This window comes from Electrophorus electricus, chromosome 26 (genome assembly GCF_041902795.1).
Source record: "Electrophorus electricus isolate QZ-2024a chromosome 26, ASM4190279v1, whole genome shotgun sequence".
Taxonomy (NCBI): Eukaryota; Metazoa; Chordata; class Actinopteri; order Gymnotiformes; family Gymnotidae; genus Electrophorus; species Electrophorus electricus.
The window spans coordinates 12,092,729-12,107,333 of record NC_137522.1 but is presented as its reverse complement, the minus strand read 5'-3'; the positions used below and the strand labels follow the sequence as shown (position 1 = coordinate 12,107,333).

Sequence of the window (14,605 nt, the reverse complement as noted above, 5' to 3'; positions counted from 1 at the left end):
AGGGCAGCCTGTGTAATACAGCGGGACCCAGTCTCTTCTTACTTAGATTGCTTTCAACTTATTTATGTCAAATTATAGTGGAATTTCTATAGGCTTAATTCGTCAAGCTTTCATATAGCCACACATTTAAAGTAAATGGAAATACTAGGCTATTTACGTGTGTGTGTGTACGCAAGTGTTTCGCTGGTGAGGCTTGTTAGATTATTTGTGTACTCCGAATGTATCCCTAGCTGGGACAGTGACGTTGGTGTACTCAGCATTGGTGGTTCAGTGGTAGAATTCTCGCCTGCCACGCGGGAGGCCCGGGTTCGATTCCCGGCCAATGCATGTGTTTTTGCCAAATTATCCCTGCCCAGCCTTTAAAATTTGTGTCTGATTTAGTAATAATTGACATTAATGGAGCCACATATCATGTTATTAGAAAGTGAGCATTCACTCCTCGTTAGTATAGTGGTAAGTATCCCCGCCTGTCACGCGGGAGACCGGGGTTCGATTCCCCGACGGGGAGGTGTTTAATTTTTGGATCGATTATCTTAATTTCAGATCAATTGAAAACAGCAATCACAAAGTAAAAAAACAAACAAACGTGGCCAATTAACACAATTATGATAGTACTATATCTAATATGAGGCTATACATGTATCTTTCAAGAAAAGATGTACCTCACGCAGTTCCTCGTTAGTATAGTGGTAAGTATCCCCGCCTGTCACGCGGGAGACCGGGGTTCGATTCCCCGACGGGGAGAGTTTGTATTTTCAAATTGCCCAAACTCAAATATCGTACCACTTGAGTAACGTTTTAGATCGCTAATGGAAATACTAGGCTATTTACGTGTGTGTGTGTGTACGCAAGTGAGGCTTGTTACTCACTTTCTGTATTCAGCATTGGTGGTTCAGTGGTAGAATTCTCGCCTGCCACGCGGGAGGCCCGGGTTCGATTCCCGGCCAATGCATGCGTTTTTGCCGGTTTATCCCTCCCAGCCTTTAAAATTAGTGATGATGATCTAGAACCTATGACTAGTTAGCTAGCTACTAAGTTTGACACATCAACTACGAAAACCTGTGTTCGAACCTCTGTTCAAAAACCTGTGCTTGGCCGGTTAGCTCAGTTGGTTAGAGCGTGGTGCTAATAACGCCAAGGTCGCGGGTTCGATCCCCGTACGGGCCAAAACTTTTTGAACACCCTTAGTCTCTCTGATATGGTTTAAAATTTATTCATGCTTCAGTAGACAACTATCGGTATTTCGAAAGACCAACACTGCCATTCCTTGTTTGGTCTCATGTCTCAGATGCAAAAAATGACAATAGCTATAGCTACTACCTTTAGGTCTTCGCGTGCTTTAAGCATCCCTTCCGAAAGATGGCGATGTATGACTGTTGCAGGCCGCTGAAGAAGTCTTTGATATGTTTAACGGAAGTCTTTGGTATGTTTTATTTCTCACTCACGATAATGAGAGTGTAGTCGGATATGTTGTTAGAGTCTAGTTTTGGCACAACATGGCAGGCAGTATAAAAGATAAAGAAGCTTTTCAGAGACTCAACTTCCTCTATCAAGTAAGTTATACTAGCTCGCTTAGCTATCAGCTGATAACTCTCACTGCGTTAGCTAGCTATCGTAGCTAGTTTAATCAACCGATTTTTTCTTGGGTTTACGTTTTGTAGGCTGCACATTGCGTATTGGCGCAAAACCCCGAAAACATTGAATTGGCACGGTTTTACTGCTTTACACAAAAGACGATCGCCAAACGCCTGGTCCTGAGGCAGTGAGTAGCGTGTAACGCTTATCCAAGAAGGCGTTGCGGTTTAATATTTTAGCGCAGTGATGATATAACATACAGCGGTTCATTACAAAGAGACTGTCATGTGTTAAAATATGTTTATCTTCAACAGAGACCCCTCGGTGAAAAGAACTATATGCAAGAAATGCTGCTCCTTACTGATACCTGGGGTTACATCAACAGTTAGACAAAGAAGTAAAAAATAATAATAATTAAAAATCGAACAAAATTGGCTATTATTCTATTGTTGTATGAGTTAACAAATTATGTTTAATTGGTCATGGTGTACAATCTAATTAGATTTTTTTTTTATTGCTTATATGGTGAATATATAAGGAGGTTCTCGACGGCAGCGTGTAACAGTTGTACGATGTCTTAGCTGTGGGTTCACCAAAACCTTTCAAAACAATCCAAAGTATCATCTGTGGGTGGATCAACCAGAGGCTCAGTTAGAGAACCTTCCTCAGCCAGGTACCGATGGTGTTTCAGGTACACATTTTTTGTGAAATCAATTAAATAAATTTTGCTTTCCTTAAACTTTGGGGGCATTTTTTGCCCAGAGTGTAATTTGCATTATCTGTTTTTTAATTGCCCACAGATGTCAACCCATCTTCCAAAGCCTTGGCCCTGGTGGATAAGTCTGATCAGCCCAGTATGACTACTTCAACACACAACCCAGAATCTCTGAAGTCTAAATCCTGAAGCCATGGCTGACTGCTCTTTTACTAGGGCCTGCAGTTAGTTGAACCATATTTAAAAAGTATATGCTGCTAACACATGATTACATGTTTATCTCACACTGCAACAAACACTGCAAACAGAAGTGGAAGAGACAGTACAATTAACTAAGGTAAATACCAGCATGTGTTTGAACCCAAAAAAGCTAATTTGTCATATGTTGTATGAGGTACCTCTGAAACTGCACATGGTGTATTGTTATAATAGGATTTATGTGACTGGTTCATTGTTTGAGTGTTTGCACATTTTGAGATTAAGAATAGAAAAATATAGGCCAGAAGTGACCCAAAGTAACAATCCATCATTTTATTTAATTTTTTGTGACTGGATAATGGTTTGCAATAAAACATAGTTAAGAACATCTTAGCATCTTTTTTGTAAGCCTAGAACATGGAAACTCAACACACTGAAATTACACTTTGCAGTTATAAAATAACATCAAGTCTATGTATCAGAGTTTGGTGGTCCTTTCAAAGAAAAAACATGGCAGAAGGCATTGTCCATGAGAGAATGCAGTAGTGCACTAGTAGAAACGGTGCTGGATTAAACCTGTGGAGGCTGCTAGGCAGTCGAAAGTGCCTACTCTGCCTATTTGGTAATGTGGCACTGGAGGGAAAGATGTCATGACAACAAAGCAGCATGGTGAGCTGTTGTACCATTCTGAATCATTTACTCTTTCTATTCTGCAGACATTCTCCCCTTTGGCAAACGGAAGCGTGTTTTTTTTGAGTAAAGCAGGTTCTTGGTGAAAAGCGCAGGGATGTTCCCCGTGTAGAGCAGCAAGGCCAGGGTCATGCCTGAAAAGTGTGATCATGTAGATATATAATTAAACTTTGAATGAGTCAGCATGCAGGATATCAGTATGACTCATGGCATTGCAGATTGGCTCTTGAAAGGCCTCAGTTATAGCACTTGTGTAAATTTCCAAATGGGACAAGTAATAGTGATCATACAATGATGTTAGACAGGATTAGGAACATTAATGAAACTTTATAAGTAAGAACACTGGCAGGTTTAATCTTACAGGTAATGGATTTAGTATGTCACATGTAAGAAATCCTTAAAGCATTCATCATGAAAGGTTGATCGCTGTTTGGTCCAGTTGAGAGCAACCTACCAATGAGAGGCCCAAGCCAGTAGACTAGAACATATTCCAAGAAGGTGTGCCCAGGACATGTAAAGGTAAGTGCAGAGGCAAGGGACGGATTCACATAAGCCGAGGTATAGTTGCTACCTTGGAGGAACAAAGGGAAGAACGTGGTTATATGTCTTAAATATGTCCATAGTCTTAAACCCCTGAATACAATAATCACATCCTGACTGACATTAATGAGCTACATCTTGCAGGTGGGTGTATAAGTACATCTGCCGGATAGAAGACGTATAGGAGAGAGGTGGTCTCTGGAATTCAGTGTACTTCAGATAGCCAGCAAATACAGAGACATAAATATAAACAAGAAAAGGATAAAGTGAAAACCAGCAGCAACAGCTATTCCATGAAATTAAAGGCAACCCCCCCCCCCCCCCCACTGAACACTCAACCCAGTCGTGAGTGAAGTGAGAGACAAGTTGTGCGTTGTTTCCTTACCTGCATAATAGAGGAAGGTGAGCAGCAGGGTCAGTGAGGGAATCTGGAGTAGCTGTGACCGGTGTTCTAGGCTGAGGTGTGCCAGGTGAAAGATCAGTGCACTCACAGCCTCTGCAGTCGCCCCCTGGATCAGCGGAACACGTAGGGAGGTACTGCACTCAGCCGCCATCAGGTTCTTGAGCATGTGCATGTCTGTCAATTCCATTGCCCAGTACCAGCCGGCTAGGAGCAGGGCAAGCTGAGCGCCTGCGAGTTGACTCGCTAAGCTCAGGAGGACGGCCACAGCCTCGCCGTCTTTTTGCAGAAACCTCATCACAGTCACTGAAGGGTTTCCGCTAACTCCTTGCATGATGACAGCATGGACAGTTATAGTGAGGAAAAGCAACGTGAGGGTGACCTCTGGCCCCAGACCCACAGCCCACTGACCAACCTCAGAAATGGTTTGCACCTCCAGTCTGGAGGCTGCAAGTGAGAAAGCAGCAATGAATTCAGCTAGGAAGCTCCACTTCGGCCACTGCCACGCAACCAGAGCTCTAGTACACGCAGATATGGCCACGATAGCTATGAAATAACCAAGTGTTATGTTAAGGACTGACATGATGCCCTGGGTCTACAGACAGCATGTACAGCTTGCTGGACTAGAGAGAATCAGGGGAATGGCAGTTACATAGTCCAGTACTTGCACACAGCATGTGATAACGTGGCACACTGAGGTGCAAGTTTCTTATCAAAGTCCCCCCCCCCCACGTTGTTCATATTTCCAGCCAAAAAATAGAGCGATTCAAGGCCACGTGGAAGTGGAGTAATGTGTTGGAATCACTAAAAATAACGGGAATGTACTTCATTCATTTGACAGAAAGAAACACCTTTAAACTACTTAGCTAATTCAAAAGGCCACTCTTATTTTGGAACATATTAACATGTTTTGTTATTTGTAGTTTGACCCAAATGGCATTATGTGTAATTTCTCTTTGTAAGACGCTGTTGACATCGAAGCACAAAAAAGTTTCATAGACGAGCGGGCGATATATCCTATGTAAAGAGAAATGCGTTTAAATGGCACATAGGTTTGGAGGGAACTGCATGCTAAATTTCGTCAAAACATAATTAAACCCATTTAAATAGAAAAAAAAGATCTAATTTTACACCTGTGCATGACAATTAACCTGGACAGTAATAAATGGTAACATTGCCAGTGAGAGGCGAGTAGGATTAGGTTTCACCGCAGATCTCTTTGGCCTGGCCTAACAAAGACTTCTTTGACCTCTTTTATGAACATGGAGGACTGTCCTTCTATAGTTGTTATGTGCCGTTTAATTTGTAGTGTTAAATAAGTTCGCTTTTGGGGAACCTATGCATTTTAAGAGTACGTATAAACGTTGCTCTCAGGCCTCGTTGGCGCAGTAGGCAGCGCGTCAGTCTCATAATCTGAAGGTCGTGAGTTCGAGCCTCACACGGGGCAGCTCATTTTGGTTTTCCATTCCAACACAAAATGTTAACACCGCGCTTACAGGTTGAATATGAGATATACTTTTTGTAGCTAGTAAGATACATTTGCAAAGTTTACCTTTACAAATACAGGATTGGACTAGATTCTCCAATTCAAAATGCTCACTGTCTGGACGCGCTCGTAGTGTTATTCGAGGTGTTATATCGCCCTCTAGACGTCAAATTGCAACATGACAGTCCACATACTACTTCAGGTTGGAACCCTGTTGGTATTGTTAGGAAAACAGTGTCCACTGGTGTCCTCATGTCGATCGTCTTTGCAGAGTAACCTATTCTTCTAGCAGGTGGTACAGAGAGATCTACTTACATGTAAATCATATTATGATTACTTATTCATTTTACCTGAAAGAGTTTGACACAAAGACAAAAGAAAAAAATCAGTGTACCAGCATCATAACTGTTGTTCATACAACCACTTTAAAGCTGTGGTTTTAGGCTACTTTAATTGTCATACCCCATAGAAGGGCTGTCTAACTTTCACCATGGTCAACACTGAATACTTACTTCACACAGTGAAAACCTGCATTTGATTCATGTCTTGAGGATGTTCAATGACGTGCTGCCTTGTTTTATTGAGCAGATGCATCCGAGAGTGCTGGGACTTCTCATGTCCCCTTCTGCGTGTCCTACCGGTTGTGTACACATGCTCACAGTCGGACATTTATTTAAAACTACTGACTGGAAGAAGAGTGAAAAAGCCACAAAACAGAGAATCTGAGCAGTATGCCAAGAGACCTTAAATATTGAAACATAATATTAAAATGTCATGACCGAGCCATAGTCTAAGGCCCAAAAGTAGCACTGGAATATCTTCTGCTGTGGTATATTTGTGAGTAGGCATCCATGTGCTGCCCAAGTTAGTCACACACATCTAAATAGACTACGACACACCGCACTTGCCTAACAAATATATCGAAGTTGTTATGCAAATTACGGTTTTATTAACACAAACCTTTGACAATTTGAATAGACAGCATGATAAGTACACTTCCGATGAAAGTATGTTTTTTTCGGGGTAGCTTTCTATAGGCTTCTGTGTGACCCATAGTTGAAACGGGTAGGGCGCTGTACTGTTTAGCAATATTTAATGCTAGACAGATGCAATGAATCTCAATATTATTACTTGAACGAACTGTTGAATTTCCTCGAGGGGGGACAAGTGGCTGAAGAAAGTGAGAGAAGAGGGGCGCAGCTGAGAAGTCACCGCTAGCTCCGTTCCTCAGAATTAGGCGATGCTTCTTTTAGCTGCTGCCTGACTCCGCCGCTCGCTCCCTCGTCCCCAAGAATTGAGAGGCATGTGAAATTCTGACACGCGAGGGGTGACCACAACTCTTTCGGAATATATATGCGCTTAGAAGATCTTTTTAAGAAAGTGTGGGATATATTTTTCGAGATTGTTTTACTTTGTCTTATTATTGCTCTACAAGACTGTGGATTGAAATGGTGCAATGTTCCGAAAGATATTACCGCGCGTTTGGATTTGCTGGATATTCGTCACTTTTGCGTCGACGTGGGGAATTTATTTCACAGGTGCACACAGCTGTCATGAAGTTAAAACAGCTTTCCAGTTGCGTCATATCGGTCCTTTAAGATGGGTCCCGGAAACAGCGGCAACAGGTCGGTTAAGGCCAATATTGATCCATATGAGGTGCAAAACAAATAATTTGGTATGCATATTACTGCATCATAAATCGTTAAATAATTAACACCCCCACGAACCGAAATTGAAGACGATAGTGTCTATTTAGCTAAATGTTTTCAGTGAAAGAATTAAATAAGGATGGTATCTGAAATCCTTATAAAATAAGGATAATTGATTTTATCGCTAGCATAAAGATTTGCCATGATGCAAAATATAAAAATAATATATATCACAGATAAAAAGAGACCTGACACAGAAACGGACGTTGCCTGTTCAGTGTATAGTTCAAATTCTCCATAGTTTATGGAAACATTTAAATAATAGTTGTATTTGATTCTCAGCAACCTGAAAATTAGGCGTGTGTGTGTGTGTGTGAGAGAGAGAGAGAGAGAGAGAGAAAGAAAGCGAGCTAGCGAGCGGCAGAGTACAGACTGTGTGAAAGGTCAGGGAGGTCGTAATGATACCAGTCAGCTGTTGTAATGCAGGGTTTACTGTGCTGGATCCGTGACGGATTCCTCACCAGGATTAACGGCATCGACAGGGCAGGTATCCTCCCCCGTGCACTTTTTTTTTGCTTACTACGTTTATGTCATAGCCAATAATCATCAGTGTTATATTAGCCAACTGTTCATATGGGTCTATTCTAAAAGAGAGATAATTATTTCACAGGTGTTCTAAAGGTGTTCATGATTCATAACTGAATCACTGAATCATTTCATTTACACCCAAATGTAAACCTACAGATCAAAAGAAGCATATTAGCTGAGTTAATTCACCTGGATAATAGGAGAGGTCTTATTCAGCCAAGATAACCCCAACTACATGTGGGTATGCATATTAATACAAGTTTCTAAATAAACTAGGCTAACACGTCAGTCAAGGCAGTTGTTCTCCCATGCATCGCGACTCTGAAGTTCCACGGAGTCCGCAGTCTTTCCAGTACTGAAGCTCTCAGCATTAGCAGCTGTGGAACTGATGCTTGCCTTTGCTCTGCAGACGCGGACCTCCAGATCTGCAAGCACCAGGGTCCGACCTGCTGCACCCGCAAGATGGAGCAGAGCTATGATGCGGCTGCACGCAGGGACACCCTTCAGAACATTCTCTCCTACAGCTTCGAGCTCAAGTATCTCATCCTTGGACACGCATCTGCCTACCGCGGTAAGGGCCCACAGTAGCTGCTGGAGAGAACATCAAAGATTAAACCACGAACGTCAACGCCAAGTGCTCCACAGATGGAGGCTGTGGATGCAAGCGGGTCTCATGTCCTGTCATGTCGTAGAGGCAGAACAGAGATTTATGTTGGCTGGATCATTGAACCTTTATGACTTGTACCCCATGAGGCAAAAGCATAATCTCAACACAGCCAGAAGGTTTTTAAAACAAGAGCTGATCATATGTAAAGTCAAATGTATTATATATATCGGTGCATCACATTCCACATATTTCATCAAACTCAGATGCTTATTCCTCCGAAGGCCACAGCCACATTGTTAAGTCAGCAGCGTGATTTGTATATTGTCTTAAAAATAATGCAAACAGATTATAAATGTACACTTTCTTGCGTGAGATGGTTTATGCTAGTAACATGGTTGTCTCTTGCAGAGCTGCATCCTTCTTTGTTGTGGAACTTTAGTTAAGGTTTAGGGTTGGGACAGAACCACATTATGAATGGGGTGGAACTACTGTACTCTGAAACCCCAGGTCCCCTGACTTTGGCTTTAGTGGGGACTCATTTTTTGGTTAAATCTCTATGTGAACTCTCAGCTCCCTGTGTGGAGACAGCTGGTGTACAGACAGGGAATAGTTCCCGGCTTGCAGGTTACGAACAACAGCTTTTAGAAGCACCATCTAAAGGGGACACAAGAAAAGCGCTAATGAGAGGAATTCTTCATGTGCGTGCATGAGTACGAGTATGCACACAGACACACACACACACACACACACACACACATTCACACGTCATTTTAGACCCTTTAGAATAAACAGGAAACAGCAGCAGATGTTTCAGTCAGTATGCATGTCAGTATGCTGCTATTTCACTTCTTGTGCTTTTCAAAAGGACGCTTTTTGAAGGACGCTTCCATTATCCCTTTTGTCATTTAAAGATTCATGCAACTGAAGGCTTCTGTTCTCTTGGGACCTACTGAACTTTGGTCAGACATCCTCCTTGAGCTGACCGTGTATGGAACCTTTGACCCTACGTGCAGTTCAGGGTCTGCTTACTGACAGGACACATGCAGGCAAACCTAGAGGGATAATTTCAGAATTGTTGAACTTTCATCATTTTGAATTACACCCCTGCTTTGAATGGCTTTTTGGCCATAATAGGTATATCGTGACCACTGGGAAATGTTGTGATATTGTGAAAATGCATGAAGTCAGTTTAAGTAGGAATTGCGAAAATGTTCTCATAACATGCTAAAATGTTCTCATAACATGTATGGTCTGGTAGATTTACCATGGCCTAGTATATTTACTATGGTCTGGTATATTTACCATGGTCTGGTATATTTACCATGGTTTGCTATATTTACCATGGCCTGGTATATTTACCATGGCCTGGTATATTTAACATGGTCTGGTATATTTACTATGGTCTGGTATATTTAACATGGCCTGGTATATTTACTATGGCCTGATATATTTACTATGGTCTGGTATATCTACCATGGTCTGGTATATTTACTATGGCCTGATATATTTACTATGGTCTGGTATATTTACTATGGCCTGATATATTTACCATGGTCTGGTATATTTACTATGGCCTGGTATATTTACTATGGCCTGATATATTTACCATGGCCTGGCATATTTACTATGGCCTGGTATATTTACTATGGTCTGGTATATTTACTATGGTCTGGTATATTTACTATGGGCTGATATATTTACTATGGTCTGGTATATTTACCATGGTCTGGTATATTTACTATGATCTGGTATATTTACCATGGCCTGGTATATTTACCATGGCCTGGTATATTTACCATGGCCTGGTATATTTACTATGGTCTGGTATATTTACTATGGGCTGATATATTTACTACGGGCTGGTATATTTACCATGGTCTGGTATATTTACTATGGTCTGGTATATTTACCATGGTTTGCTATATTTACCATGGCCTAGTATATTTACCATGGTTTGCTATATTTTCCATGGTCTGGTATATTACCACGGCCTGGTATATTTGCCATGGTCTGTTATATTTACCATGGTCTGGTATATTTACTATGGGCTGATATATTTACTATGGTCTGGTATATTTATCATGGTCTGGTATATTTACCATGGTCTGGTATATTTACCATGGCCTGGTATATTTACTATGGTCTGGTATATTTACTATGGGCTGATATATTTACCATGGTCTGGTATATTTACCATGGTCTGGTATATTTACCATGACCTGGTATATTTAACATGGCCTGGTAAATTTACTATGGTCTGGTATATTTACTATGGTCTGGTATATTTACTATGGCATGATATATTTACTATGGCCTGGTATATTTACCATGGTCTGGTATATTTACTATGATCTGGTATATTTACTATGGTCTGGTATATTTGCCATGGCCTGGTATATTTACTATGGCCTGGTATATTTACTATGGTCTGGTATATTTACTATGGCCTGATATATTTACCATGGTCTGGTATATTTACTATGGTCTGGTATATTTACTATGGCCTGGTATATATACTATGGCCTGGTATATATACTATGGTCTGGTATATTTACTATGGCCTGGTATATATACTATGGCCTGGTATATATACTATGGGCTGGTATATTTACTATGGCCTGGTATATATACTATGGTCTGGTATATATACTATGGGCTGGTATATTTACTATGTCCTGGTATATTTACTATGGCCTGGTATATTTACTATGGCCTGGTATATTTACTATGTTCTGTGTATATTTGCACAGGTTTCAAAGTGCATTATTAGCTGAAGCAGTACAAAGCTCAGAGACTGCGCTCATTAAATTAAACTTCTTATTTATTTACATGTAGTGCACCTCTGATATCTGTGTCCCTAAAAATAAACAGAGAGAGTCACAAAATTGGTATCATCACAAGTACAAAAACTAGAGTGACACTAGCTATGGGTCGCGTTTAACACTGGCCAGTTCATCTGAGTGCAGAAACAATGGCACAGTCGTTATTTACAGATTATCTGGATAACTAGACTCGGACATCACAGACTATGGCATAGTCTGTTGCAGTATCTCATCACTAGACCTCTGTATTATTAGGCTCTCTCTCTATGTATACAGCTATTTCTTGTACAAAGTTCCCCATGGCTGCCTAGAAACTTTACACAGTGGCATTATTAGATGCACAAATGAAGACATTTCTGCAGATTCTCCCCTTTAAGACTGCAGCCTCTTTTCCCCCAAAATGGGCTTTGTATTTAAAACAGAGGACCCTCCTTTAAAGACTCTGAGTTTATTTTTGCAATATTCTCTCAAGGTGTGCAGTGCCACACTTGTGTTAACCTGGAGTTTTTGTGTCTGTTTCATGGAGAAAGGCACAAGGACTGATTTATGTGGATGTGCAGACTCTGTTTATCATAGAATTTGATGCCTGTGCAGCAAACACTTGAAATAGGAAGTAAAAATCTTTCAATCTGAGGCCAACTTTGAAGTTTGGACAAGAAAAGGAAATCAGAAATTATCGAATGACACTATACATGTAAGATTCTTCCATTCGTTCATTCTAGATTTTAGAATAACATTCAGTTTTGCATTAAATTAGAATTCGAATGGCAAAACACTGGAATGTCACGCTAAACTGTAGGAAAGATTTGTTTGTTTTGCAGTCTCTCTGATTCTCTTCAGAAGGAGTCAGCACTGTTGGACTAGCCTGGATCCTCTGTTTCTCTCCTGCTAACAGAGTGAATATTAAACGTGTTTGAGCAACACAAAAGCAAATGTTGAAATTCTCCAAGTATCCTTGGAGATCCATCCATGTTAGATTCAATGTATTGCCCTATAATGAGCACAGATGAATGGACTCGAAAAGATCATTTGTCCCTTTGTTGCTTTTCACGGGATTGTAGCTGGTGCCCCGATCAACAGGGAGAGAGTTCCTCATGTGCTTTCATTCCCATGCAGGAGGGGAGTTACACAGTTGTGGCTTCACTCTCTCACTGAGTAATGTTTATCTTTGTCCCCGTGTGTGCAAGTATACAGTAATCACTAATGAAAGGGGACTACTGACTGAAATCTTTCGGGCCTGTACAGCTGGGGCAATTAATGCGTTTTGCTGCCTGATTTGCAGATCGAATGCATCGTGCATGTCTTCTCAGCTGCCAGGCAAAAGTCTCACTGTCCAAGGGATTCTACTTCAAAGCGCGGAATCCGCCGAGCCGCATTCCATTTACTCACACCCTGCTCGAGCGACCCGCCTCAAACCTCGGCAGTTCCACAGGCACTAAAAATACTGCCAGCTACCTATTCACCAGACCTAATTTAAGTCTTGGACCAGACGCAGCGTAGAGAGTGAAGGCTTCCTGACGCCGATTTCCTCTCCTGTAGCATCCCAGCCAAAACCTCACACGTGGTTTGTGCTTGGTCAGTGGATCTTGCCTATGAAGTGGCCAAGTGCGGGTACAGTGCGAGACTTTCGCTTCGAGTTTATTTCAGAGTGGCTTGCCATGTCAAGGGGTAAGCACAGCTGCCCCTCTGGGACGTATGTGAGCCTCACGATCACACCCCCAGGCCAGTGTGACCCAGTGCTGCTTGAGCAGGGGCATGTCACATGACCCAAGTGAAATCCCCTTTCCTGTGATACGTGATCGCGCAGCGTTTGGGTGGGGCAGCTAGGCCATGGTTCAAGGGTCGTATGACCTCTTATAATACTAGTGGTGTAAAAATGTGCATGTCTTGTTAAGCCCACGCGTTCTTATCCAAACAAGACAGATGTGATCATGCTTATGTCACCTTTTAGGCAATAGAAAACAAGGGAATGTCAGAAACACATGACCATGTTTGAGCTCTGCTAATCCATTCCCGAGAAATAAGACAGATTTACCACGTAAGCCTTAAACCTAAAATGAAATTTAGGAAGTCTACCAAGCGACACCTTGTCTGCCTAAAACTATTGATCGGATCCTCTCTATCTGCAGGTGTTTCTCATGCTCCCAAACTCGTTCCTGCAGTCGCTTCTTCTACCCCAGCCTGTCCTGAGCTTAGAGCCGAGGTGTTGCACCTGTTTACAAGCTTTGTCATGAAATATGGCTCTTCGGTTACACATGCTTAGGATAAAGCAAGCTACTGCCTGCCTGGTTTCCAGTAGCAGTCAACCAAACATGCATCTTCAGAACATGGGAGCAGACCAGAGGACCCAGACGAAATAGATGCAGGCAGTAGATGAGCCAGGAATCAAACCCCAGATGCCATAGCTGTGAGGTAGCAACACTTACCACCACAGGATATATTTAAAGTTGATTTAAAAAAAACTGATATGGCTTGATATCTTTGTACTACACAGATTTATACTGCAGTTGTGACTGGTATCAGTATCACCATCAACATGAATATATCATGACACATCAGCCATTACATTGCCTCGTGAATTAAAGGCCAATTTGTATGACTTAAACCCATGGCCATATGAAATGTACTGCTTTGGTGGTGAAATACATTTTGGGAAGTGTAGTTACAGCATTCAGTGAACACAATTAGTTGACAAACTCAAACCACTGCAAGTGCTGAATTAAAATGCCTTATGTGTCCAGTTCAGAGCCTCTGGGTCTTGAGTTTGGCAATCTGCTAAGTGGGATGGGGCTCTGGGACTGATGGTCTACAGGAAGCCACGCTCACTATGATGCCGAAATATGGGATGGCTAGAGTCAAAACAGAAGTGACATCACCTGTGACAGAAAGAATGGTGGGACATTTCATGAGCTCCCACTGCTTTTCCTTAAACTTTAGACATAAGACAGTCAACATCTGACCACAACCTTGTAAACGCTCGGTTAAATCTTTCAGATCTGCACTCTTTGTGCATATTGCCATTTATAGAAGAGAACATTAGTCATAATGAACTGCAATGCTAATGTTAATTCTTGTGTGTCAGCAGTACACATCACTCATAGCGAAACAAGCTGGAATGCTTTTACTGTCACTAATGTGATGACACTAAAACAAGCCCTTTGAAGAGCTCCGACATCTGGTGGTCAGATCCATACCGTAGACACACGGAGAGGAGTTGACCTCACTCGTGGAGGAAGAGAGAAATTCAAACAAGCAGCGTCTGGGGGCCGGCTTATCCTCCGGCAGAGTCAACACACGGCAACACAGCAATGAGACGTCCCCCAGCTGCTAGAATT

General features: G+C 41.8%; 3 protein-coding genes and 6 non-coding genes across 12 annotated transcripts in view; 8 read left to right on the top strand and 1 right to left on the bottom strand.

Annotated features, from left to right (window-relative positions):
* Positions 1-256: 256 nt before the first annotated feature.
* Positions 257-327, top strand: trnag-gcc (transfer RNA glycine (anticodon GCC)). The gene has a single exon. It is a non-coding gene; the product is annotated as a tRNA-Gly (tRNA).
* Positions 328-436: 109 nt separating this feature from the next.
* Positions 437-508, top strand: trnad-guc (transfer RNA aspartic acid (anticodon GUC)). Its single transcript has one exon. It is a non-coding gene; the product is annotated as a tRNA-Asp (tRNA).
* Positions 509-672: 164 nt separating this feature from the next.
* trnad-guc (transfer RNA aspartic acid (anticodon GUC)) lies at positions 673-744 on the top strand. Its single transcript has one exon. It is a non-coding gene; the product is annotated as a tRNA-Asp (tRNA).
* Positions 745-881: 137 nt separating this feature from the next.
* Positions 882-952, top strand: trnag-gcc (transfer RNA glycine (anticodon GCC)). Its single transcript has one exon. It is a non-coding gene; the product is annotated as a tRNA-Gly (tRNA).
* A 141-nt stretch (positions 953-1,093) lies between these two features.
* trnai-aau (transfer RNA isoleucine (anticodon AAU)) lies at positions 1,094-1,167 on the top strand. Its single transcript has one exon. It is a non-coding gene; the product is annotated as a tRNA-Ile (tRNA).
* A 199-nt stretch (positions 1,168-1,366) lies between these two features.
* Positions 1,367-2,876, top strand: rpp21 (ribonuclease P subunit p21). 2 transcript variants are annotated; one of them, XM_027005512.3, is made up of 5 exons: positions 1,367-1,553; positions 1,662-1,762; positions 1,890-1,972; positions 2,114-2,248; positions 2,376-2,876. In XM_027005512.3, the coding sequence occupies exons 1-5, from the start codon at positions 1,497-1,499 to the stop codon at positions 2,477-2,479; spliced, it is 480 nt and encodes a 159-aa protein (XP_026861313.1). In that variant the 5' UTR covers positions 1,367-1,496; the 3' UTR covers positions 2,480-2,876. The 2 variants fall into 2 exon arrangements, with proteins under 2 accessions (XP_026861313.1, XP_026861312.1); XM_027005511.3 differs by having other exon boundaries at positions 1,373-1,553; positions 2,114-2,266.
* Positions 2,877-3,057: 181 nt separating this feature from the next.
* Positions 3,058-4,741, bottom strand: aqp12 (aquaporin 12). Its single transcript, XM_027005549.3, has 3 exons — positions 4,104-4,741; positions 3,633-3,749; positions 3,058-3,312 (listed from the first exon to the last, which is right to left on the bottom strand). Exons 1-3 carry the CDS (start codon positions 4,699-4,701, stop codon positions 3,194-3,196), a joined length of 834 nt encoding a protein of 277 aa, XP_026861350.2. The 5' UTR covers positions 4,702-4,741; the 3' UTR covers positions 3,058-3,193.
* A 751-nt stretch (positions 4,742-5,492) lies between these two features.
* On the top strand, positions 5,493-5,565 carry trnam-cau (transfer RNA methionine (anticodon CAU)). The gene has a single exon. It is a non-coding gene; the product is annotated as a tRNA-Met (tRNA).
* Positions 5,566-6,610: 1,045 nt separating this feature from the next.
* The window catches only part of gpc5b (glypican 5b), a 35,668-nt gene continuing 27,673 nt past the window's right edge, over positions 6,611-14,605 (top strand). Inside the window, exons 1-2 of one of the 3 annotated variants that reach the window (XM_027005550.3) lie at positions 6,611-7,229; positions 8,251-8,412. In XM_027005550.3, the coding sequence (XP_026861351.2) occupies positions 7,061-7,229; positions 8,251-8,412 (331 nt within the window). In that variant the 5' untranslated portion in view covers positions 6,611-7,060. Of the gene's footprint in view, positions 7,230-7,684; positions 7,801-8,250; positions 8,413-14,605 lie in introns of those variants that run through there. The other 2 variants (XM_035523406.2, XM_081708416.1) reach the window with 2 other exon arrangements.

Coding starts and splice junctions, on each gene's coding strand:
- rpp21 (XM_027005511.3), top strand. CDS start 1,497: ATGGCAGGCAGTATAAAAGATAAAGAAGCTTTTCAGAGACTCAACTTC. Junction 1,554..1,661: donor GACTCAACTTCCTCTATCAA/GTAAGTTATACT, acceptor TACGTTTTGTAG/GCTGCACATTGCGTATTGGC. Junction 1,763..1,889: donor AAACGCCTGGTCCTGAGGCA/GTGAGTAGCGTG, acceptor TATCTTCAACAG/AGACCCCTCGGTGAAAAGAA.
- aqp12 (XM_027005549.3), bottom strand. CDS start 4,701: ATGTCAGTCCTTAACATAACACTTGGTTATTTCATAGCTATCGTGGCC. Junction 3,750..4,103: donor CACCTTCCTCTATTATGCAG/GTAAGGAAACAA, acceptor TGTTCCTCCAAG/GTAGCAACTATACCTCGGCT. Junction 3,313..3,632: donor CTGGCTTGGGCCTCTCATTG/GTAGGTTGCTCT, acceptor CACACTTTTCAG/GCATGACCCTGGCCTTGCTG.